This window comes from Pyxicephalus adspersus, chromosome 5, assembly GCF_032062135.1.
Source record: "Pyxicephalus adspersus chromosome 5, UCB_Pads_2.0, whole genome shotgun sequence".
In the NCBI taxonomy this organism is placed as follows: Eukaryota; Metazoa; Chordata; class Amphibia; order Anura; family Pyxicephalidae; genus Pyxicephalus; species Pyxicephalus adspersus.
In genome coordinates this window covers 116,643,981-116,670,644 of record NC_092862.1, presented here as the reverse complement: position 1 = coordinate 116,670,644, position 26,664 = coordinate 116,643,981, and the positions used below count along the sequence as shown (strand labels likewise).

Here is a 26,664-nt window from a genome sequence, read left to right as displayed (position 1 = left end):
TGCCTCGGGGGAAATGTATTATCCCCCCATGGCAGACCAATAAAGAATATATAGGGAAGGCAGTAAGTGGGTGAGCTACCGGGAACAAAACACCAGTTATCAGGAGCTGTTTCTGTCATGGCTCTGAACCGCTTCTTAGAATCTAATGCCCAGTAGCAATATCAACCCATGTCAGACTGGACAAGATTTTACTGTCTTCAAATTGCATTAAATGAGTAATACCTTTACAGGGTGGAAGTTTGTTTAAACCTTGTGTGACCATGCACAGCTAGCTTTGGCTAAGGAGGAGTTTTGTTTTATGTGTGAGCATTTGGGCTTTCATAGAAGGCTATCCTAAAGGGATTGCAGAATATGGATTTCTACAATGTTGAGGTTCAGGATCCTCATTGGCATTCAATTTTACATGTCGGTTTGGGGTGGAAACATTTGTTTTGGTATATTTAATGGAGGACATATCCAACATTTCTGTGAAAAGATTGTACAATGGCTATGACAGTATTTTTAAACCCAATATATGTGGTATATAACAATACAACCAATCATTGGCTGCATTTTGCTAGACAGGCATAAGTGGGGTAAAATCACTTTCAACTATTGGCAAAAATCATAATTGCATCTGCTTGGCAATTTTGTAAGCAATTATGCAATAGATGTTTAAGAAACATTTTTATTAGAATAGTTTATGTTACTCTAACTTGTTTGGATTTTAGTAAAACAGTTTTATATCAATATAAATCTAAATGCTACACAATGCAACAAATTATAAGGATATAATATATATCCACTCTTAGAATAGTAACACGTTTTAACATATTTTATGCATTTATCATTATTGTTGCTTTTTTTAACAAGAGATGTATTTGATGGGGTTAAAATGAAAAAGGCAATATGCAGACATGTTATTGTTAGGATACAGAATTGCAAAAATACTTTGACACCAGCAATGGAAGCAATACACAAAGCCTGGCAGCAAAGAGGTTAATGAGTTTGTCATCAGGTCTGCATAGAGGACCCAGCTACTCAGATGCTGCACAGTAGCCTTGTTCTGCTCAGCTTGTCTGTCTGATAGCAGCAGCTGAGATAAATATCCGACCCCCCTGCTGCTAGTAACACACAGGCTCTGCAATTCCAAGAGGAACAGCTCTTTAAACTGACCGCAGCTCTTCTTAATAAGCTGCTGGGAGACTCCCACTTCTTTATGCAGCTCTAAGCAATACCTAATGGAAATCTCTCTTCTTGCTTGATACATATAAACCTCCACCTGCAAGCCTGACACAAGAGGCTACATTGGATCATTCTCCATCCTTGGCTTTATGTGATAAGTGCAACCAGGAGGCTTTATAATGAAGCCAAGCTTACCTAAGTAGGAGAGTGGAAACATTCAGCACATTGGACAGCACCTACATGGAGAAGTCCTGGCATCTCTGAAGCTTCCCATTCTGATGACATCTCTACAAATCTACAACCTTCATGAGTTTATCTGCAGTGAGAAGTCTTCTGGCATCTGATTATCCTGAATATGATAGACAGGAAAAGTTTGCAAAGTAGCAGAGCAGGGAAACGCAAAAAGAAGATCTGAAAGGTGCAGGAAAAGGTTGATGGTTGGGTTTTCTTGGCTGAGCTGGAAGGAATGATGACTGGAGAAGAATGTGTACCAGCAGTCAGATCATTGGAAGTCTCTTGGTGCTCTCTGTGCTGGAGATAGGACTGGGCTTATCCAGTGTGGCAGTGGGAGCTGTGTCCTTCATCAGGGTCAGGAATAGGATGGAGCCACCACCACAGCTTGGAGACTCTTCTCCGGTATGGAGCGGGGCGTGTGTACGTTAGCCATTTCACTACCTTTATTTTTATACCCTTGTGATAAGGTGTCATCCATCAGATTAAAAAAAATCCTCATTCTAATTCAGATCAGTGGGGTAATAGAAAAGGGAAAACTTAATATGCCATACCTTTCATTACAAGTTTTGATATAGGGGTATTTGGAAATCAACATTTTTATCTATACCAATGATATAATCATTATGTGTTATTTGCTAAATGTAAATCCAGAGTGCCACTTAACTATGCAAAGTGCATTTCTCAACTGTCCTACCCAACCAGTCACATGGCTCTCTTTGGTCTCTGCTCTCTGAGCATTCTAATTTACATCAGTGGGGCAATAGAAAGGGCAAAGTTATTATGCCATACCTGTAAAGGTCTTTCATTACAAGTTTTGATATAGGGATTTTTGGAAATCAACATTTTTATCTATACCAATGAAATAATCATTATGTGCTACTTGCTAAATGTTAAATCCAAAATGCCACTTAACCATGCAAGGTGCATTCCTCAACTTTACCCAACCAGTTACATGGCTCTCTTTGATCTCTGCTCTCTGATCATTCTAATATTGCATGCACTGCCCAGAATGAAGTTCATTTTGAATGCATATTTTATATAATTGAATTAGGTGGTTGACTGTATTCATTTGATACACCATTTGCAATAGCTGGGTTAAATAGGGAAGTTCAAGAAGCAGTAACTCATAGTAACCAATGGTCTATTTTGGATAGGTGAATCATAAAATATTTCCTATTGGTTGCTGAAGGTTAATGCATTTTTACAATGTCATTGCTATGTATATTGACTTACTATAAAGTAGTTGGTGTTGCCCATCATCCCAGGATATATTATAATATGGTGAGGAAGCTTGGAAAACTCTAAACCAGAAGGTATTTTGCTTTATGATATCTTTAAGATATCTTTGTGCCTCCTACAATTTTCTTTTCCCTTTTCTTTTTTGTCATTTTTTACTTCCAGTATGTACATATTATCTATCTATCTATCTATCTATCTATCTATCTATCTATCTATCTATCTATATATCTATCTATATATCTATCTATCTATCTATCTATCTATCTAATCACTATTTATAATGTGCTATGCTATATGATGTCATTCAGAGAGCAATTCCTGCATTTTTGCCTGTAGCTCCTAAAACCCTAAGTATTGCAATGATATAGTTCCTGTGTTTTCACTTTACACAGTCTACAAAAAAAGCAATATTTGATATTTTTAGATCACCCACTTTCCATTTAAGTTCTGCCGTTGTGACTTCACGTAAATGTCTTGACAAGTACGATAAGTAGCAAGCACTTGAAGTACTAAAGGTGCAGTATGTTACAGTTTATATGTGGAAAGCCATCTGCTTACTGGTCTGTTTGCTTATGTCACACAATATGGTATCATCGTTATGTGTTACCAGGTCACGGCACTTCCAGTACCACAACCTGATAAAATATTGCAATGCTATAAACATATCTGGAGGAGTTTTATGGGAACTTACTTTGATTAGATCCATAGGAGTCATGCTGAGCTAAGTGGATATGTACTGCATACCTATGAGAGGGAAGGATGTGATGCTATTTCTGTAACAGTACATTCAAATCTGTGTAAACTGGCTATTTATCACTCCATTTAGGCTTTCAGATTATTCTGAAGACAAAAGGAAACTTCTTCTATAATTGCGATAATGTGATGGGATTATCTATATGATATCAATGTGGGTAAGAACTAGAATATTAGGTAAGAGCCTGATGGAAATACATAGATAGAAAACAACTTTTGCTGATGATGTATGGACACCTTAGAAATGTAGCAACACATTTTGCTTCTTTTATAGACTTAGTTCTTACCTGATTTATTAGAACCCTAAACAAAAATTTTTAATCTCTTTATGACCACCATTGGTCCATGTTCAAAAATGCAAAGCATTTCACATTTGGGGATTTTGCAAACCTCAAGCTGTTAATCAACCATATAGATTTTGCACTACACCTCAGCCTAGCCCCATAAAAAGTTATCATTTTTAGTACAAAATGTAAAGGAGAAACAAAAGCATAATATCTGTCATTTAAACTAATTTGTTGTAAGAAGATATCTTGTTCCCTATATTACATCTGTGCTACACATCCCAAGTGCCTATATTTTATAGCTTTACCACTTCTCCTCCATAACTGCCAGTGTGGGCACCCATTATGCCTAATCTTGCCTCCTCATATTGCAGAGGTTGCAGTCTGAGCAGCCCATACTGGTACCCTGCACTGGTACTTGGGCTACAGGTACATGCCACAAAGTGCCGGCAACATTGAAGGAGTAGTAGACAAGTGGAGATAATGGTAAACTCTAGTCTTCCATAGGTATCCAACATAAGGTAAATGGAGGTTTCAAAAGTTTGGAAGTGTAAATGTTATCCTGAGTGTCTCTTTTGTGTTTATTTGGACCTTGTGATTTGAGGTGTGAGTGGGGTAATATTTATCAATGATTTATTTGTATATTTGTCTATTGCTTGTTGCTATCAGCAAGCAAGTTTTGCTGTGACCTATTGAAGAAGGGTAGAGTTTTGTTCTTTATAGAATAAAGTATAAAGAAGTAAACTGTAATACAAAATGTGCTTAGTCTTAGCTCCCCCTTACCCCATTTCTTCCCATCACAGTTGCATACTTACCAAGAGCTGATGGGCAGTCCCTTGGGTTCTTTTTTCATATTTGGGCTGTTAGGCTTCTTTTCTGCCCTTTGCATTAGACGCCTATGAGGCTGTGTCCTACGTCCAGAGACAAAGTTTGACAGAACTTACATAAGTCTGTAGGCCTTTATAATCTTTTGCACACAGTAAAGAAGACTAGCAGTTGTTGAATGAGTTGAGTTGGGGAGATGGAATAAGTACACTTTGTAATAAAGTTTACAATTAGTAGAATTAGTCAACCAATACCAGAAAATGCCTGAACAAAGGCCTTCCACGCAGAATCAGCAATTATTATTTTATTAAAGGATTTACAGATATTACAAATCACTTTTAAAATTACTTTGAACATGTGAAAGATTAAAATTTTAATGATTACATTTACAAACACTTTAACAGCCGCCAAGCCCCATTATAACTGCTGAGACTGGGCACTGTTAAAAAATGCTGCTGAGACAAACAAATGAATTTAATTTATTTAATATGGTGCCTGAAAATCACAAGTTAAACTTAGCATTTCATTAAAATCTAATTGTAGAAGTTTATAATTATGAAAATGTCAATTACTTTTCAGGAACTACTTATTGGGTGCAATCTTGCAAGCATGTGCCCATTACATGCAACACAACTGCCTAGACCAAATAAATATAAAGTGTTTAACCACCTGAGCGTTACACTGAGGTCTAGATTTCTGTACCAAAAGCGTTACAGGTTTTCATGAAATTTTTTTTTTAAATTGTAGACCTGTAACTTACAGAAATATGTCCGAATAGGGGTCTAGTAGATATATCCCCACTTACCTGGGTAAGTGGGGATTTTAATGTACGGAAAATCTCGGGGTTAACCAAAAGAGCAACTTTTTTTAGCCCGTACCAAGGTCGGGGCTTAACGGTCGGGAAGTTAATAAAGGTATGCTTTAGTGAAAAATGTAAATAATTAAATGCAAATTAGGTTTGAGTATTTTTAACGCAGATCTAACTTTAGCGCATCAACATTGCACTACCTAAAATAATCTTGTTGCTAATAATAGGGGGACACAGGAACACCATAATGTGTAGAAGAATACTATGACAAGTATATAGAAGAACGCAATGATGAGTAGCTAGAGGCAAACTATGATTGGTAGACAGACGAATACTATGATGTATAGATTTTGGAAGTATTTTGGTTTCCATCTTCAAGTCTGTATTCTTTAAGGTGGATAGCTGCACCATATAGAGAAATGGTATAGACTCCGAAGCTAACTTTCTAGTTCCCACAACATATTGTTACAACTAGACTGCACAATGCTGTAGACTTATAAATATATAATGGCAGTATTCGATTCCCACCAGGGAAAGTTTGAGGGAATGTCAGACTCCCTGTTTAGATGGCAAATATATCATTTATTTTACTAGCATTTCCATATGGGTGGGAAAACTTAATGCATGCTGCTCAAATTCTTTGTAACCAAACTACCTACTGTACATTATTTAGACACTATTTTTGTATCATTTAAAACTATATTGAACAAAAAAAATAGAATAAGAATTGTCTGTAAAATATATAATAAGAAGCTAACAAATAAATGATAAAAGATGGATACAGAATATGTAAATGGCACTGATGGGTAAATATGAATAAAACTGTACCACTGACGTTTCCATTAGTTTCCATAATTCTTTCAGTTATGTCGTGTGCCTGATTTCTGTGTACAGGCTTTGTATAATGATGTTTTTGTGCCTTTACACACCTACATTCAGAGCTGTGAAGTCAGATTTCACTGGCCATTTGAACAACGCTAACAAATGAAAAGGCTTTGTAGTTTAAAAGACCCAGAGCTATGCTATATAATTTACTGAGCAATGTACTCTGCAAGCCATCAGCCACTGGATCGCTCCCACCTCTAATTCAATTACAATATGTCTTGATGAACAGGCAATATATATATTTTTCAACAATGAGGTAATTTCATTACACATTGGCATTACTGTCCTTCTTGTCTGTTTCTCTATAAAACAAGCTGCAGTTATATAAACTGCATTGTATTACAGGATTTTTACTGTGAATGGCCTTTTTCCCAGAAAAACAGTTAGCCAATAGAAAATGATAACTTACCCTACAAGTGGTAAAACTGAAGGCCTGAAATGACTTAAAAACATTTGTTGAATGATGTTTGCACAATATCATTATATAATATATTATTATAATATATAATAATATATACATTACCAATGCTACTATGACATATCGCAATAAAGTGTTTGCAGAGGAAACTCTTCCTGAGATTGTATTTGAATTTAATGAACCAATCTGTCCAACAAATTTATGTTAGGTTGGGTTTTTAGGTTCAGATATCTATTTTAAAATGTACCCTTACAGTGATAAGAGGGGATGAATACGCAACTTAAAGTGGATCTTCCACTTATATTTTAACCCTATCATTACTAATAAATACTCATAATAATAACTCATTGTACATTTTTTAGCATCATCCTTTTGGGTCACCACTGTTTATGACTTGGTTCTTTACCTAGGCAAGGATGATGTAACCTGTACCCTGAGGCCTCCTAAAATATCCATTTAAGTTACCATACAGGGCTGCAGAACATTTTGAAGGCATCTTACAGCTTATGCACATATGCATAGGGGGCTGGCTGTTCATTTCAGGTGACTGTTGGCTCCCAAATCTAATATAGCAGCATGGGTGACAGCATGCAGCAGCAACGTGGAGGTGTAGCTAAGGACAGTAAGTTCCTCTTTAAATCTACTTTCAAGCTATTCTTGTGAACCTGGAGGAATTCTTTTCACTCCTATGTCACTAACATAAAAAATGCAGAAAATCAAGTTTTTAAATATGTTTGCAGTGTTTTACTGACTTTCAATGTGTTTGTGAACTTGCTAGCAAAAATGACTATTTCACAAAGAGCAAATTCCCAGAAGAGCCTCCTCCCTCCTTGCATGTGATGGCCTTCTCTTCTTTTGGGAATGGCAGATTACCATCTGTCCTGGCACAGTTCCTCCGCTCTTTCCTTCACCACACTACATGACTTTTTATGTACTAGTCAGGGAAGAAGCGTGGGGGAATACTGGAGAGTGTCACTTGAGTGACAGCTCTGAGCCTGCTGGGCCTGCTGACATTACATCCAAAATGGTGGTGCCCAGCAGCAGTCTTGGGGCTTTTGGATGTCTACAGGTAAACAGCATATCTAAAATACCTTAAATGTGTCTCATAATCTTTTGGCTGAAATGAATTATGTGAAAACTTACTGCATATTACTGTAAAGAATATAAATAAGTCTTCTCTTTAAAGTGAGACAGGACATGAACAAATGACTTAGCATTTACAGACCACATTTTGCAGCTGCACCTTTGGCTAGGCAAAATAATGATACAATAAGGTATAAGGTATATATAGTGTAAGGGGGTCTGTGAACCCCCTTATACTATAAACATGTGATGAAGCATTCTGCTGTTTCTAATCAAGTATTTCACCTGCCTACCTGCACATCATTGTAGTGTTCTGAAGTGCCATGGCAATGTATGGGTCCTGGAAGCACATGGTATATCAGCACTCTCAGAAGTGTTGATTACCTTTGCGGGCTGTGGGGTACAATTCCTCAGTAACAGAACAGTTAGCAGTGTACTGTACATAATATATTAAGTATTTTACTTTAAATGATTGGGTTGCTTTAAAAATAAATTACCTACTAAATAATTATAAAGAGAAACCTTGGGATAAAATGAATATGGTATAAGACAATGCAATAAGATATATATGAGAATAGAAGAAGTACAACATTTTAGTGAACCAGACTTTTTGTTCCTGAATTCAAACTACTGAGAATGTCAGAAAAAGTAATATGTAATAGGCAGCTTACCAAAGGTTCAGACAGAAAAATAGGTGGATATGGAACATATAAGAGTGGAATTACGAATACCAAAGTTCAAAGTGGAGTTTTCATTTAACTACCCAGGCTGCTACCAACAGCTTTTATCTCTAACATATTAGAAGGTTTTCAGCATCTGGCCTGGATAACCTTTAAGACTTTTTTCCATAGTTACACTGGTAAGAATAGAGCAGAGGTAACCATTTGGACTCCCGACTACTTTCCATTGTGGAACACATCATTGATCTTACTGAATATAATAGCATATGGAAAAAAGAGAAGACAGAACATATATATTAACTACAGTGTAAAGCTTAAAAGAACAGAAATTAATACAACTGTAAGTGAAACTCCTTACTGGTAGCAATGACCCAAAGCCCATGAAAGGAACAGAAGTCAAAATAATTTTAAAATAAATCTAGACATTCAGCAAAATTCTAAAAGACGACGTATCAAAAAAGAATGTTGTTAATAACATTCAATCAAGAGCGGGATGACAATCATATATGAAATAAAAAAATCAAACAAGGGCCAAAGGTCAAGCATTTCAAGCTAGGGGTCATACCCAGGACATGATAGAGATTGATTTTATCCAGTGCTTGTCCACAACGTATGTTCAAGTAAGCAAAATAAGAAAATAATACCTTTAAAATGATTGCAACTTAATAATTGCAATTCAGAAAGTAGAAGAAAAATATGTGATATCACCTGAATATTTAGTGGTGATGTAACACCGAAATATAACATATATTGGGAGAAATTATATTTTTTTATATTTTTGGATAAGCACTAGTTTGAATTAATTTAAACCATATCTAAAGCCAGTTTTAAAAAGAGTAGGAAATGGTTGAAACCCTTTTTGGGTTTGGTATGTTCAGGAAGGGGGAGCACATTTGCTGCCCTACTCTATATTATGTAAGCCTGGTATAGACAGGAGTAGGTACATACATGTTTGCTGCCCATCTTTTCCTGACCAGCAATGCTTACATGGAGAAAGGACTAATTCAATGGGTCTGATTTATTAAAGCTCTCCTGGAGAGGATACACTTTCATCAGTGAACCTGGGTGATCTAGCAAACCTGGAATAGATTTGTTAAAAAATATTTCTTAGCAAATATTTTTAGTCATGGACTTTGATTTACAGAAAAACTATCTGCTTTTTATTTTATATTTGGACATTTTACTGCAGGTTCTTCTATTCCCCCAACAATTAAGGTGAAATATGCATGGTCTTAGCAGACCTAAAAATTATATTCCTAACTATACTTTAATTTAGATCCAGTGGGACAAGTGTTCTCACAAGTCCCACTAACCCCCTAAAAATGCTTTAGTTTTGCTAACAATACTAAATTCAAGGGCTTTACAATTTACTTGAATGTTCAGCAGCTATAGAGTGCAATACAATTTGCAAGTAAAGCTGAATTTGGTTAAAATCAGAATTTCAATACAGGAGTGGAAGTTTTCAAATTAAAAATTGCGATTTCAATCATCCCCAGTCAATGTAGCCAGCAAAAGTTCCCTTCCTGTATCTTGCTGATTAGACAATTAAGAAAGTTACAGACTAATAGATGATCAGCTCTGCTTACAACTCAAGTTACATGCCAATTTGAATTTTCTCTTTGGGCCTTGCTTGGCCTACACCCAATGATAACTTTTCTCAACAAACACGTTCCCAAGTGGGTGTGCCAATCCAATTTACATATTATTTTTGAGTCACTGACTTGAAACATGTAAAGATTACATTTCTGTCCAGGTGCTACCAGGTAACTAGCAGTTTTAAAATAAACTTAGCTCTGTATATTACCATAAAATACTTGGGCCCAATGAAACAAGAGGTGGCCACCTTCACAACCATGCAATCACTGTTATTTTAAAATTTGTTGGCTCTTCATGTTATTTAAGGCTTTGTCTTTCTCCTTTGGGAAATGCTGTATACAAATAGATAAAGCAGTAGTCACCTTCAGCTTGGCAAAAAAACGGGACTTTGCTTCTTTTTTTGGGGAACTAGGTGATGTCTTCAGGAAAGAGAAACACACAGAGGAGGATTATTGCAAAGATGAACTCAATAATCTTTTTATTGGGCAGCAGAACAGGTGCATGGTATAAAACATACTGAAGGTAAGGAGAAGAAAGGTTAAGGGCCCAGATGGTGATGATGATGGTCTACATGGTGTAGAGAGTGGTAAAGGGGTTTAGCCAGACAAGGTGTACTGGGTAGAGGGGGGGATTTCATCACATTTCTATGGGGCCCTTTAGTTCATAGATAGGTATGCAGTAATAATTAGTTTGCATATTTCATTTAAAGTTTATTGGTAGTCAAACACAATCTACACTTGTGCCTACAGTACATATAAAAATGTGGAGCTCCATCAGATTATTTTCTCCATTTCAACCCTATGCTTAAAAACTGCAACCTTGTTGTGTGTGATAACAAAGGTGTTGATTTTTATAAATTTGCTTGATCTACAATTTGATTCAATCTCTCTATTCATATTTTCAACTACAGAAATTGTGAACATGTCTATTGATTATCCTCCTATAAATTGGATCAATATTGAATCTTTATGGACAAATTTCAGTCCTCAAAAAAAGTGTCTGGTTGATGTACAAAATAAATGAAATGATGAAAAGAAAGATATAAGGCTGCTGAGTTGCATCTCCATAATTGTAACAGTAGGTTGGAGGGGAAGAGTTGATACAAAAAAAACAAAAACTGAGTCATAACAGGTTAAACACAAAAAGTCAGTACTTACAAAACTTCATCATCCAAAAAATTCTTCACTGATATATGTAGAACGTACATTACACAAGTTAAAAATAACACAATTTATGCGCTTCATCTGGAAACATTCTTACTTATAGTCATGGCTTTGATAAAGTACTACCCCAGCAAAACACGTAAGATATTATTTTTAATTTTTGTACTATTCTTCATAATTTATTAAAGAATTTTTAGGAGATAAGCATTCATTTTAGCAAAACAAAATACTTTTGGCTGGCCCAGCCTCCTCCAGTGAAGCAACATCCATTCTCTCCCTTGGCATCCATGGCATGCTAACATTGTGCACTGAGCTATGCATGCACGGCTCAGGGTACACAAAAATTGCTGGCAGGCTGAAAAGAAGCTTTTACTTCACAGGAGAAACACAAAGTTTTTTTCTGTAATAAAAGTCTACATGGCAGTAGGCTACTAGTACTAGTGATGGACTGACGCTAACAATGCTGCAGAATCCATTGATTTGCCCTACTAGACAAGGAATGCTACCTGTTTAGCTTGCCAATATTAATGCATGGCTTCAGAATTTTGGTATCCATTGTCACTGCCCCAAAGCTAGCACAAAAGTTGAGGAATTCTGACTGTTTTGATTTGTTAGTTCCAGGCTGGTATCTTACACAGTGCCCCTGATTCATCAATAAAATCCGCGCTCGCTGGAAGCACGAAAGTACGCGCGGCCATCGATCGCGGTTTACCGCGGTCCGGACTCGAGTGTGCGCGTACACTCGCCTCACTGCCAGCCGGATTCCTGCATTCACAATAATAAGATTCTGCTTGATGAATCAGGGGCAGTATGTTCAGTAGGAAAGGAATAGGCGTCATGGAGGTCGCGATCAGGACTGGGACTCTTTCTCCAGAGGGTCTGTTGTGGCCCACTTGTGACCACACTCTAGCTGTTCAATATTCTACACAGAGCCCGAAGAAAAGATTTGTTGGTTTCCACCTTTTGGCTGTGCATTAGATGATGTCATTTGTTAGAGCCTGGCAAATAGAGACAGTAGTAGAAGATAAGATAATAATAATAATTTATCTAGTTGCATATTCATCTCCATGCAGGCTGTTGAATGACTTAAAAAGACTCACTCTAGTTAAGGTTTAATCAGTCAAATAGAACTACTGCAAGTTCAGAAAGCAACATTTTAAACAATAACAAAACAAAAAAAGTAAAAATTAACCATCATAGTTTTCCTTAAATTCCATGACAAAGGGAATTTCTACTCTAAATAGAGCCTTCCATGTGCTTCAACACACCACAACATCCTAATACTTTGTGGCTCTTCCCAGTGTAGGAAAACCAGTTTTATAGTTGCACTAGGACCCCATCTACTGGTGAAATCTAGTTTTGCAATGTGAACATTGAAGTACAGCGAAGCTTCATTTATCTTATATGTAAAGTAATGAAATGCTTTATGTATTTTTATGACGTAAGAAACTGTCTGAAGGAATACAATAATGGCACACAACATGTTGTAACTGTGGGCATGGCTTAACAAAAGTGGAAACAACTACAAATGGTTTATTAAAAAAACATGGTATGTTCACATATTTCACCAACATTGCAATAACTTTAATTTAGGGTATCTATGCACATGTTGGCATAGTTGTTCTGGTTTAGTTAAAAATGATTATATTATAGTCAAAATGTATAAATTACCACATATATCACAAAGATCGGGGTAAGTCACTGGTTTACTTATGTATGTATAAAGCCAAAACTTTTTTTCTGTTTTTTTTTTTTATTTTGTGTAAGAAATGGTTAAAACCCCTGCCTTTTTTTGGGAGATTTTTGCAACTGTGTGTTATTGAGAAGATTTCTACTTAAATTCCGTACTGTAGACATAATTGCAAGAGAACAAGAATTGATAAAAATGCATTCTTAGACATTAGCCATCAACACACATTTCCCAATTAGGAGAATACTGTAAATTTCTGTTTTAGTGACAACACAAAATTTTGGATTATATTCCCTCATGGATTAAAATCCCTATAATCTCTATCCGAAACAAGAAGGCAAATAGATACATTTTGATTTGCAATCGGATTTTATTATTGCTGCACACAGTACAACAGATTTATAGTTTGCCCTTTCCAATAAATTTAGTCTTTTATGAAGCATTCTAACCACTGATGGATTCTGCTTTATGAATATTTAATATATACAACATTACTTCCATTCCACAGGTTTATTGTGCGTTTACATACCGTCCATTAATTTTGTACTGTCTTATGCATGCCTGTTGACTATAAATATTGTTGACTTTTTATATGCTTTAGGAGCTGTAGTTTATCCAATCAATGTATCTGTTGACAAATGGACTTTTTACTTACATACACTGTGCATGGTGTGATAGTTTTATCATAATCCGTGTCTTGTATATTTTATCATATCTTTACTACTTCCTGAATGTTGGTCCCCAAAAAAACCCACATCAAAACTAAAACCTATGACAATAACAGTTATTACCTGAGTATTGGATCTTCAACAGATTTGACAATTTCTAAAAGATCTGCATATGCAGTGTCGAAGCTCAGATGTAGTTGCTTTACTAAAAATTGAATTTTAGTAAAGCCTCTCATAAATAAATATTTGTTAGTGTATTTGTCCTATGCATGGTTTTAATATTGACAGGTTAGGTTTTAATGACCCAAACTGTCATTAGAATTGACATACAGCTAGAGAATCCTGTTTATTGTGGGATATAAATACAGGGGAGCAGTGGGTGATTTACCGAAGGTTCATGTAAAGTAAATCAGCTCGCCAACTTCACATACCATTGTTGCATTAGTTTCCTGCAAGTTTGTTATATCCAAAAGTCTGCCTGTTATATAGACTATTGTTATTTATGTAACATGCCATTTTTTCAGATTACAATCTGTTTTGGTTGTACAGAATTGTTGTATTCATATATGTTTTACTTTAAAGAGGAGAATGCGTACCTTGGTTTCTTTAAGATTATTTTTTCATTGGGTAGGGAAGGATAAAATGCTTTATCTCATTGGGTAGAATGTTCATTTTCTGTTTTGTAGACATAACATGAATTGGGAGGAAATCTTAATAAAGTGAGGGAAATCTCCCCAATGGAAGATGTTTGTTTTCTGTTTTGGTGACAACTCAAAGTTTTGGATTTTCTTTGCTTTCAGTGCCAGTGTAAGGAAAATAGACTAAAAGAATCTTGCACTACAAGCATTAGAAGCACTGGTAACAAATTTGTGGGCTAATGGAGTCCTTCAGTCCTCTCTTCTGCATCTGCGGTCCCTACCTTACCCTTTCCATTGATTTGATGTCATTCATTTGGTCAAGTGTAGGCATTACTTAGAGTGGTCTGGATGCCCATCCCTGAATCCTCACTCCCCTCTTCTGTATCCAGCACTGAGATGCTGCTACTATGCTACTGCTTTGATTGCTACATGCACACCCATCGCTATATAACAATTTTCCCAAAAACAAATTTATGCAAAACAAATATTACATTGCTTCCTAATGAATAGTGAAAGAGAGTTTAAGATGGGAAGGGATCAGATGACTTGACTTTTAGAGCTTTGGGGCCTATGGGTCTCTCTTTCTATTCCAAAATGGCTGTCAGTAAGCTTGTCCTGTTAGCCAGGCTATTTATTCTGAAAAACGACTAGAGGTGTAGGACCCCCTTCAATAATTACCTATATTGCAATCACAATTGAAATGTAAAGGAAGCAATCTGTGAGGTGTGTGACAATGGTAGCTCAGCTAAGGAGGTGAGACGATTACAGATGTTGCAAATATGGTCAGAGGCCCCCCAATATCCCACACATAAGTACAAACCTGGTTGGAATCATCTCACTCCATGAAAAATAGAGGAATAAATATATAGAGAGTAGAATTAAAACTTGTTTGCAACTAATCTAAATTACCATTTTTAAATACTTTGGTACAAACTAAACTTCCTCATAATGAATTGTGTGCAGTGGGCTCAGAATAGTTACCAGAAAGCACAGTACTTTCTTAGAGATTACTTTTATAACTTACATTGACATTTTCAATTATTTGGGTAAATTTGCTGTGAATTTCCTCTTGTGATAGTAAAGATTCATATCCCTTTCTTTTAAATTCTGCTCCATTTGTGCAAGATTCATTCTGTTCAGCAAACAAAGGATGATTAAGTGGTTTACGGTCCACATTTGTCTTTTCATTGCAGTTCCTGATATGTGGAGTGTGTGGCATCTTCTGTGCGAAAAAGAAATCTGGACTCATAGTAAGTGCTTCTGTTTAAAAGCATGGTTATAAAATAGGTAAATTAAACTGTAGTTAATGTTTAAATGATGCTTGCAATATCTATGCAGAATTAGATAGCATTAATCCACCTGTCAAAGGTAGAATTACATGGCATAAAATAGTAATTTTAACCCAAACTGTAAACACTATGAAATTTGCGGTACTGAATCACAATTATAAAAAGGAACAATTTTAACCCATAGTAGAAAGGCAATTCTGCACTTAAATAAATTGTAGCAAAATGTATTAGTTCCAAATGGGCAAGGTCAGGGATATTAAGTGTCTTATATACAGAAGTGTCAATAAGAAGTATACACAAAATGTCGTTGTGAAGGAAAGAACATTTTTTTTGCAGAAGAGGAGCAGCAGATGTATGGTAAAGGGCAATATCAGCAGAACAAGAGTTCTAGAGGGGATTACAGTGAGCAGTAACTGCAGGGCAGGAATCTCAGAGGGCAGGATATTGGGCAGTACCTCCAGGACAGGAGAGCCAAAGGGAATAACAATGGGCAGTATATATACTGGTCAGGTGTGACTGAGAGTATAACTATGAGACGCATATACTGGACAGGTGTGACAGAGATTATGGCAGTGGGCAGTATCTGCAGGACAGAAAGGTGTGATAGTGGTCTATATCTCCAGGACCAGAGAACTAAAGGGCATAACAATGGCCAGTGTATGCTGGACTGGATTGACAGAGAACAAAACTATGAGCAGTATGTGCAGGGCAGGAATCCAAGAGGTTATGTCAATGGCCAGTATGTGCAGGACAGGAGTGCCAGAACGCATAAAAATGGGCTGTATATGCAGGACAGCAATTACTAAAATTATATTTGTGTGCAGTATCTTCAGGACAAGAGTTCCAGATGCACCTTTTCAGTATTTGTAAACCCTGACCCTGATCATTTCTTTCTTCTCATTTGCTCTTTTACAGTTAAATATTATGTTTATAAACAAAAGTTACAATCTTGTTAGAAATTCAGAGTTGTCCAGCGTTCTGTTCACAGTTTCTCATCTCTTAGTTCATATATACTTCATGCACAACTAAGAGTGTCATTTACCAAGCTGAAAGCTGAAAAGCTACGAATGTTATATTATCTATTTTTATGTAGACCAGAGTTATTATTAATATTAATATTATTAATGAACAGGATTTATATAGCACCAACATATTACGCAGCGCTGTACATTAAATAGGGGTTGCAAAATGACAGACGAATACAGACAGTGACACAGGAGGAGAGGACCCTGCATCGAAGAGCTTATAATCAGAGTTGATTTTTAATGCTTTTTCCACTGACCTTTAAACGTTCTCAAACAGAAAAGTGGGCCTGATTTATGAAAGCTCTCCAAGGCTGGAGAAAATACACTTTCAGAAGTGAAGCTGGGTGATCCAGAAAACATGAATTGATTTTAAAAAAAATAATTTTCTATTTGCTAGCAAACGTTTTAAATCCTGCACCAGATCCATTCCAGATTTGTTGGATCACCCAGCTTCACTGATGAAAGTGTATTCTCTCTAGCCTTGGAGAGCTTTAATAAATCAGGGCCAATGGGTCAATATCAATATTTTGTGCTACAAGATGCGCTAATCTGTTTTAAATGTCTTGCTTTCACCCTCCAGATGATTCTTTTCTCTGCTTGCTGCATCTGCGGACTCATCGGAGGCATCCTGAACATTCAGTTCCTAAGAGCCCTGTCCAAGAGGTCCTCCCTTCACCTTGCCTCCTTGTCCCTCGCATGTATCGGCATCAGCGGGTGCACCATCTCCACTTGGCTTACTTGTCGTCTGGCCAGTTATGAGCAAAGGAGGATGTTTCTAGAAAGAGAACACTCACTTCATCACTCTCATGAAATGACAGAAAAGGTAAAAAAAAGCCCACAAGGTTCTGAGATAGCTGAGCAAAACACATCTTTGATAGAAGCCTTTGGTTGTATTAAAAATGCAGAAAAGTAAAATAATCTGCTAGTTGCACATTTTTCTTTCTAAAATTACATCTAGAATCTGATTAGTTGCTCAAGACAATACTATAGTTAACTTTTTCTTTTAAATTTCAGCCTTTTTAGTTTGAATGGCACATAATAATATCAGTAACATACTTCACCAATTGTTTGTTCTGTAAATAAATGAATTCATTAATGCATAAACAATACATATGCTCATACAAAGGGCTTAAATCCTGGGTGTACATTGATAGATGTGGATATATGTATATATATGCCACTGACAACAATACCTAGACACCTGGAATGTATAGTATTGCTACAGTGAAACCGTAATGAATTCTTTATTGTACACTTTATGGGTTGATGTGCTATTTGTCCATATTTACCTATTTATCTAAAAAAGATAATAGTTTATTTACAGTTAGAGCTGTATTGTGCATGGTGGCCCCTATAGCCAGTTCCTATGGCATACTTAGCTATAAAGCAAAAGGTGTTACAGATGATAATGAGAGGAGACCAAAGGCCCTAAGGGGTCTATTTATAAAGCAATGAATCAGACATTTACTGAAACATTCCCTGGTGGAGAATCTTCCAGATCTAAGTATTTCAACAGCCTATTGTTAATTATGTGTACTTGTTTGCTAGTCTGTGCAGGTATGAAGGAGTTGAGCATATTGACCACAGTTTCGATATCAATATCAAGGGTAGAGCTTGCGCAAAAGAGTGTCATCATTTAGATGTACATAGGAGAGTATTATGTCTTAATAGAGCATTTTGTAATAAATGGAGTGGGAACTTTTTAAGTGAAGAAAGCTAATCTCCAGGCAGCTATAAAACAAACACAAATAATGCAGTTTATCTTGTGACTATTACACAATCATTTTTCTTTGTCTTTTGGTGTTTGGAACCAATTTCTATATATGTGATTCCTAGCAGACCTCTACTTAGTTTGGAGTCCTTTGAACCCCTTGAGAGAATGAGAGACCAGGACTATACTATTACAGTATTTAGTGTTTTTCTGTTATGTATTATATGTAAAAATATGTAGATAAAAAACTTTTTGTTGCCACAAAAACCCCTACTTTCTTTCGCTTTCCTAAACAAGTTGCATTTATATGAATATTTGTATTGGATCTGTGTATCTAGTTGTTTGCCTGGAGTTTAGCTTTAATGATTTACACAAAATGTTCAGAGCAACCCATTATTTGTGTAGTTTCTGCACTGTTTCTGCCAAAATGTTGAATCAGAATAACCTTAATTCTAGTACTGAACAATTCCCTAGGAATTTTGAATCTATATGCACATTTTTTAAGATAAATCTAACATATCACTATCTGATGATTTTAACACTATTGTTGAGTTATTGGGTGAATTAAAAAAACAAACATTTAAGAATTTTTAAATACATATCAGAAAACCTGTGCAGCTAATTCTTTTCATTGTTTGCAAATTATAGGTTGATAGGACAACATAAGGTTATTGAAAATAAGTGGCATCCCCTCTAATAAAGGTACAGTTGGAACATCTATTTGGGCTACATTATTCTCATCAATTCTTCTGGATGGGGGCATTGATAACAAAATGCAGGAAGCTACTATAGAGATCGGGGTGTGCAGGATCAGTGTGTGGAGTCCATGCTCCTGCAATGGTTGCTGTATATATTCCTAGTTCAGGAAAAAAATATAATTGAAAAAAAAATTTTTTTTTGCATGTAAATATGCAGTGTAAATATTTTATATTTAAACTTCTATCCAACTAGTGCAGCTCTAGCCTCCTTAAACATGTTTACCAGACTGTTTTATTGAACAAAGTGTGTTGAATACAGAGCTCAATAGTTCATCCCTCTTGTTTAAAAAAATAAAATGTTTACATAAATAGTAAAAAAATATAAAAAGTTTTTTTATATAATGCATATATCATTGACCTACATGTGTATAATTTCCTTTTAAAGTGTAAAGTCAAGTGAATAGAGTGGGGAAGGATTGGAGCTTTTGTTGGGTTTTTATCTGTGGCTCCAACAGACAGTAATCAAGAAAAAATCTGTAACAGGGACACAGATAGGAATAAAAAATTCAAAAGGGGTTATGGCATGAACTTACTTTACTTTACTAAAAGTATTAAACAGGATAGGAGGTGAAGGAAAGTACAGAGCTGGTGCACACTAACCCCTCAAAGTATTTGTGTAGGGTCTAAATTATTTTTAGATATGAATAATACATATTTTATTTACTAACAATGGTATCATATTGTTACTTAGATTACTATCTATAAAAATGAAAAATAAATCCAATTATTGTGACATGCATGGCTTAAACTTTTTTTTAAATTAAAATTATATTGGCCCCAATGGTCATGGCATTGGTACTTGTCCCCCATGGCAGCTTCCCATGCATTTTTAAGTAGTTTGCCTTATTACTCCTCCATAAAATGGAAAGAACATTTAAGCAAATTACACTTTCCCCTTAACTCTAGGAAAGTTTTCCTTCCATAGACTTCAGAGATCCCTGGTGAACATTTTAATCACCAAGCACTAGAGGGAATGGAAAGCAGAGATACTGTACGTTCAGGATTCAACTGGTATAGGCCATGGGAATGTCAGGTTTTAGGGGTGAATGTTAGGTTTTACATAGAGGGGAGCCTACACAAAATGCAGAGCAAATCCTGGCAAATCTACCTATATTAGCGAATTTGTAAACCCGGCAAAATTTTAAACATTTTTTTTTATTAATATATCCCCAAACAGTAGTAGGTTACCTAAAGCACCTGTTTTATAAACAATTTTCATTTTTTTTTTTTGATAAAAAACTTTTATTATTGACAAGGGTACAATTGAATGATTAAGGGAGGGGTTGGGAACCATTTTTTGCATGCGGCTGCATGCAACTGTGGCAGATTGTGACGTAGTTCTCAAAGCAACAAGTTGCTTTTAGTTTTATAGTTGTTTGAAGATTTGTCACTGATTGAACATTTAAAGGTTTGCCCCTGCTACTGTGTGCACCAGAACTTCCAGACTGTAGGTGTTAAGGGGCCTCAATGGTGACAATGCAAAAGCGCAAGTTACAGGAATTACAAGAACAGAACATTGTCACCTATTAAAAGAAAGGCCTAAAACGTCTTCATTGCTGGACTGCTGGGTGGTATTTTAATGAAATCTCTAGAGTCAAAAGTAATAAAAATGACATTTAAAATTACATAAACAGGGTAAAGCGCATAAGACATTTTGTTGAGGTTTACGTATACAATTTAATCAATCATTCCTACATAAAAATTCATAGAGCAAATGACATTGGCTGACATTGCTGCTTGCCTTTTATAAAAATGTGCTGACAATGGGCATGGATTAGTGAAGTTAGGATATATATATTTAATAACAGCAAAAACTTTCCTGATGTGAATATAAACATCCCAAGATCAGCATTACCATTGCCAGCAGCAATGAACTGTGCATGTCATTGTGCAGCATATCAATTAACTCTAATGGAACAGAAATAGAAATGACATGACTCATACTTTGCTGTGTAGTAAAGGCATTGTCCATCTGGTATAGACATTTATTTTCTGCCAATTACAAGTGAAATAATATGCTACTTGTAATAAAGTAAAAGGTGCTTGCAGAACTCGGCAAATGACATTCCCCATGGATACTATTTTATGTATACAAATCTCTTGTAAACTATTTCAAAAGAGCAACCAAACACAATTCATTAAACATATATTTATCTGTCATAGCAAGTAGATATTAGTGAATAGTGGAACCATTTATTCTGCAAACAGTAAATATTTTTACAACCTCTGCTTTATGCTAAGATGGCAGTCCAAGTGATTTGTTTTACTTTGCTTTATATTATAGGCATGAAAAAATGGAGAAATGTATTTTTATGAATAAAGCAATATTTTGCAACTATGCAAACTTTTCTGTAAAATGCACTAAAATCTATGGCTACATACATTTAGATTAAAGCCAATGAAAATTGTATTGTCACCAAAATTATGGGGGGGCATGAAGATTGGAACAATTTAAAAAGTTTTAAATAAATGTTTGGTTGGGATAATATGTTTTTAAAGGTGCCTTCTGACATTTTGAGTAAATTGCAAAGCCCCTTAACTGCTAGAAAGGGGTCAGAAGAACCTGTTGAAACAAGTTAAAAAAATGAAATGCAACAGCATGTGGCTTATCCATAAAGCCAGACATGGGTTAATTAGCATGGGAATGTAGCTCATTACCCTCCCTATACTTTGATCCACAATAAGTCTTGTCCCAATTTAATTGTCATCATTCCTTTAAATAAGAGGATTTCATTTGTTTGCAAATTCAATCAAGAAAACTGTAATAAATAAATACATAATCCATTCAAATACTATGTTGGGGATGCCTTAAAGTGATGTATTTTTAAATAAATAGAAAGTGTGCAGCCCCCTATTGTTATTGTCAAACTCTTCTCCAGACATAAAACCTGGCTGGTCAGGGAAAGGAGGGCAATGTGTGTCCTTCCCAGGACATACCAGACCCACATGTGTTTTTTACCAGTGCAAAGGCCCATGTTGAAGACCAGGACCTCATTCTCACAACCAGTGCTCAAATGGGGGGGGGGGTTGGCTTATTGTTATTTGAAAGCTTTACCTTAATAAGGGGGGCTTGGATAGCAACCCTTTCACACAAAAACTAGTACAAGAGTACATAGAGCTTGATTTAGGATAAACTTTCATCAGTGAAGCAGGATGATACAGCAAACCTGGAATAGATCTGGTCCAGGACTAAAAAAACATTTGCTAGCAAATAGGAAATTACTTTTAAGAAATCCATTCCAGGTTTGCTGGATCACATAGCTTCACAGGAGAGTTTTAATAAATCAGGCTCATAGTATGCCATACATTTAATGATGTCCCCAGAGGTAAAAGTCATCCAGCACCAAATGTCAGGGGACTTCCAGATTCCATAAAGACCCCTAGCTAAAACCAGTGAGTGTTCCTCTACTAAACAATACAATAGGGTTTTCTGTGAATGTTCAAAATATTGAAAGTGTCAAATTAAATAACTGTCAGTTGGCTTAGAAAAAAAACTATTGTTTATTTACATTTTAGGATGGTAAATTTATTAATTAAGTTAAATTATGATGCAAATTCACCCCTCTCCAAATAACTTAAAAAAAAAAAAAAATTCTCTATCTTCAATTTACCAGAACAATCACATGCTTTTTATATTTTTTACACGTCTCCTTAGGTCCCATCCCCTGCAATTTCGGTGACAAAATCATTTTCAGGGACTTTGCAAATAACTTGAAGATTTCAAAGAATTTTTCTCGGTGAAAATTTCACTGCTATGGGATGTGCTATGGTAGCACGCTTTCCTTGTGTTGGGGTGATTGCCATAATTATTTTATAAACCTGCTCCTGCAGTCTTACACATATTATTGCACTGGAAGTATTATCCTTGACAGTGCCAGGATAAAGTCCCCTGGCACCCTGGACAAGGATGGCTAAATGGGACCCTTCCTCTTTTTACAAGCTCTAATAAAACCAAAGTAAGGTGTAATTAAACTAGAACAAAAACATTTTTAAAAGTTAAAGGAATAAATGAAAGCGTTAATGAAAAAATAAGGTTTACTAAAATCAAAAAGCCACTGGTTAAACAGGGAATGTCACATTTTGCAATGTAATCTATAAATCTGAACTTTATGTTTAACAACTCAATACTACACAGTGTACAGGAGGCTATCAGGTAATGTAGAGACCAGAGAGGCTCGAACCCCAGCTATGCCTCCTGCACAACATGATAGACATCCAAGGTAGGAGTCCCTTGCATTTACAATTTCAACAATTACAATAATAGCAGGCAAGCAGTGTTTGGTTTAACTACACTAGGACTAATCACAGGATTATAGCAATGGCAGGATCTCCTTCCTTCATTCCAATAATTGCAATTTAATATAACAGCTAAGTATCCAAAAAACAGAAGCAGGTAATGATCTGCCATAAGTCTTGTAAAAATTTCTGTACTTAGATCTAAGCAAAGTGAGATCCAACAGCCAATACCATGCTTACCTGCCCAGACCTGGTCCACTTTTTCTATGAGTTCTAAATGTCCTACACATTTAAACATCTGTTTGCAATAAGACCACGTTATCTTTTTATATGTTTACATTGCAAAAAATAAGTAGATCTATCCTACTTCCATAATTCTGTAACATTATGGTAACTGCAGAAATGGATTGGGCAAATAGTCTGAACAGGGGATTTCTGGTGACTCAAATATCTGTTTTTGCTATGTATGTTCTTGTTTTTTTGTTTTTTTTTGGTGGGGATAATTTTGTTTTTTAAACAATTTGCTCAATTTAAAATAAAGGCATCCTGGGAACTGGTGCAATAATAATCAAGAGATGCAAGGGCCAGTAATTGCTTCTGCATTAGCAGTAATCTTACTTTGCTAAGTTAAGAAATGAACTGCAGAGTCTTGGCATTTACATTAAATGTTGTCTGCACAGCACTGCCACTGGTCACTGCACCCATGCTTACCATTAGCAATGACGTACAAGTGTAGAATGATTTTGTATATGCATAATTAATCATATTTAAAAAACTTGCTTAGTAATTGCTACAGATTGAACAAATTTCAGTGAGTGATCACAAGAAACTGCAACCAATCATGAGAGATTTAAAATACGCCATTTTCCTATACCAAGAGGTTATAAGCACCTGTCTTCTTTTATTAAAAAGGCTGAAGCACAAAGAATCCATTAAAAAATTTACTTTTATTTTGTAATTAATTACAAGTACTGAACTAACAATATGAATATTTTCTGTCTTTTGACAGGAAACCATTGAAAACATCAGCAACGGAGGAGCACAGCTTGTCTTCAATGGACGAGTATAGAACAATTTTGTATGATGCATAATGACCAATTTAATTTTCACAAGAAGATCTGAAGAGTTGTAGAACAATGTTACTAAATTATCCTACAATTTGTTCATATTTCTTAGCACATTGCCATCCACTTACTGCGACCTTTAAGAAGCATTACTGTAGAAATCCAAAAGACTTATTACAGGGTTACAAATGTGTTCTTATGGAAATAGGAGACACTGAAAATTATGCACAAATTTATCAATAAGCATGCTACTTAGGAAAGCACAGGGCTTCTAGAAAAAAACTTTCAATTACTTTCACATCAGCGCATCTTATCACGTTCACACAGTAGGGTAATCTGAGCAGGTTAATATTTACTGCACATTCCTATCCAACCTCAAGAGAAAGTAATATGTATTTAATATGTATGTATTAGGAGCTAATGCCAATCCTAAAATAATTTGACAAGCCTTAAGGGACAACTGTACTTTTTCTGCAATATTTACTATACGGCTTCTTTTGGTGATGCACAGATTCTGCTTGGAGAGCTTTTCTGCTGTTCTTCTCCTTACTGCACATGCTCACCATGCCCCCATTCCTATGGGTGATACAAACTCATAGAGTATTATCCTTAAAGCAAACCTGCAGGAATTTTAAAATGAACAAAGTCACATCAGGAGGTGACTATACACTCTATTCCCCTGAAATTGTATTTAGGTAATTACTAGATCTCTCATGGTTTCCCTTTGGCCTGCCTTTTCCTTTGTATTCTTTATATTCTCTTTACTGTTTGTCACACTTTGCAACTAATAAGAAGCCAAGGTGATTAAGGTGAATAAGGGAGAAACTTCCACGTGCATGAAGAATCTGGTAATATTTGCAGAAGTTGCTGTCCTGAACCAGTACCAGGGCACAGGAGACAGGTGTGTGTGTTCAAGCTCATACCTGAGCATGCAAAGCTTACATTTCTGCCAAATTCTGTTCTTCGGCAGGACCTTGTTGGTAATGTGACCGGGGCTCAATTACCAGCAATTAATATCTCCTTAAATCCATGGTATGGACTTCTAAATTGATGCCCAGTTACAGAACTTTTAAGCAATCAATAGACATAAAAACAATGCCCAATTAGGGAGTCTCTAGGGAGCATGGCACCATCACTGCATTATAATCATTGAGAGCTGTTTGGGTTAAAAGTTCTATCAGACAGATACTTGTATCCCTCTCCTCCTCCAAACTATCCTTCTTATTGTCATTACCAGCGTTGACCAAGTGCTATTTTATTAAATACATGCTTGGATCACTGTGGTGGTTATCACAAATATGTAAAGGCCATCCTAGGCCATTTTGGAATCATAGTATTTGTCCTGCCAAGAAAAAGTCACCTCGTTTGTCTATTGAAAACTAAGACATGCTTCTCTTTAATAAAAGGTTAGTAGTTGGATTGGGTAGGCATATTGAGTAGCAACGTGGTGTATATGGCCATATTAGGCCCGAAACTATGCAAGATAAGTATTAATAAATGTAAAATACCAAATACCAATAAAAAGCTACATAAAGCTAGGGATGTGTCTTGTGTACTTAGTTGCTCAGTATGGTCAGTTCAGTTGATAAAACTTAAGAAGTGGAGTAGCTCTGGTAAACTATTATTGGTGATGAGTAAAGTCAATTCAGGGCAGTAGGAAAAGTCTGTCGATATGTCTGCAGTTGGTAAAGAATAGTTTTGTCATTTCCAATGGCATGATGTTTTTTTCCTTGCACCTGAATATTATTCAACTATCTAATACATTCAGCACAACGTGATCAAACTGTCATTCACTCTCTTTCTACTTTATCCACTTCACAGTAACATGGGTAACTGTAGAGAAGGTTGGTAAATTTAGGCAAATAGAAATAGTTCACAAAAACACTTACATGCACGGACACAGAAAACATTTTTCTATAATTTGATATATTATAAAATGATACAAATATGAAAAATAATAGCAAAATGAATTTTAAAAGATCTATGACAACCCATGTATAAATGACAAATAGTGTATATATCTACAATTTATGAATGAGGTATTGTATATTTTTTAAGTTAAAATATTGCAACTATAGATCAAATGTGTTTCTTGATCTACTGGTTGAATCATTTTGTTAATAAAGCAATATTTAGAATTGAATGCATTTTATGAAAAGAGATACAATAAATTAGACTTTAAATACTGTACATATTGTGAATGATTGTTTTTCTGTTTACTCATTTTCACCATGGTCAGTGATTACAGGGACATGATATACAAGGAACAGAGGAGAATGTGGATATGGGTCTACCATAATATGGTGCCATAGAACTATAATTTTTCTGCACTTAGAGCTCCAGTTGTGTGAAGAACTTTTTGTCCTCTGGAAGTCCATCTCTCTTTTTCTCTGGGAATAAATATTGCAAATGTAGGCCTTAGTTTGGCAGGTCTTAATTGAAACCCAAAGGTA

At 35.7% G+C, this 26,664-nt stretch overlaps 1 protein-coding gene across 3 annotated transcripts; it reads left to right on the top strand.

Moving 5' to 3' along the window:
• The first annotated feature begins 1,107 nt into the window (after positions 1-1,107).
• TMEM196 (transmembrane protein 196) lies at positions 1,108-26,339 on the top strand. Of its 3 annotated transcripts, XM_072412546.1 has the most exons (5): positions 1,108-1,818; positions 15,322-15,378; positions 17,023-17,265; positions 18,802-18,855; positions 24,157-26,339. In XM_072412546.1, the coding sequence occupies exons 1-4, from the start codon at positions 1,648-1,650 to the stop codon at positions 18,817-18,819; spliced, it is 489 nt and encodes a 162-aa protein (XP_072268647.1). In that variant the 5' UTR covers positions 1,108-1,647; the 3' UTR covers positions 18,820-18,855; positions 24,157-26,339. The 3 variants fall into 3 exon arrangements, with proteins under 3 accessions (XP_072268647.1, XP_072268646.1, XP_072268645.1); XM_072412545.1 differs by lacking the exon at positions 18,802-18,855 and having other exon boundaries at positions 1,108-1,800; XM_072412544.1 differs by lacking the exon at positions 18,802-18,855.
• The last annotated feature ends 325 nt before the right edge of the window (positions 26,340-26,664 follow it).

Excerpts from the sequence above, each read along its gene's own strand:
- TMEM196 (XM_072412544.1), top strand. The coding sequence starts at position 1,648 with ATGTGTACCAGCAGTCAGATCATTGGAAGTCTCTTGGTGCTCTCTGTG. Across the intron at positions 15,379-17,022 it reads AAAAGAAATCTGGACTCATA|ATGATTCTTTTCTCTGCTTG; the intron begins GTAAGTGCTTCT and ends TTCACCCTCCAG. Across the intron at positions 17,266-24,156 it reads CTCATGAAATGACAGAAAAG|GAAACCATTGAAAACATCAG; the intron begins GTAAAAAAAAGC and ends GTCTTTTGACAG.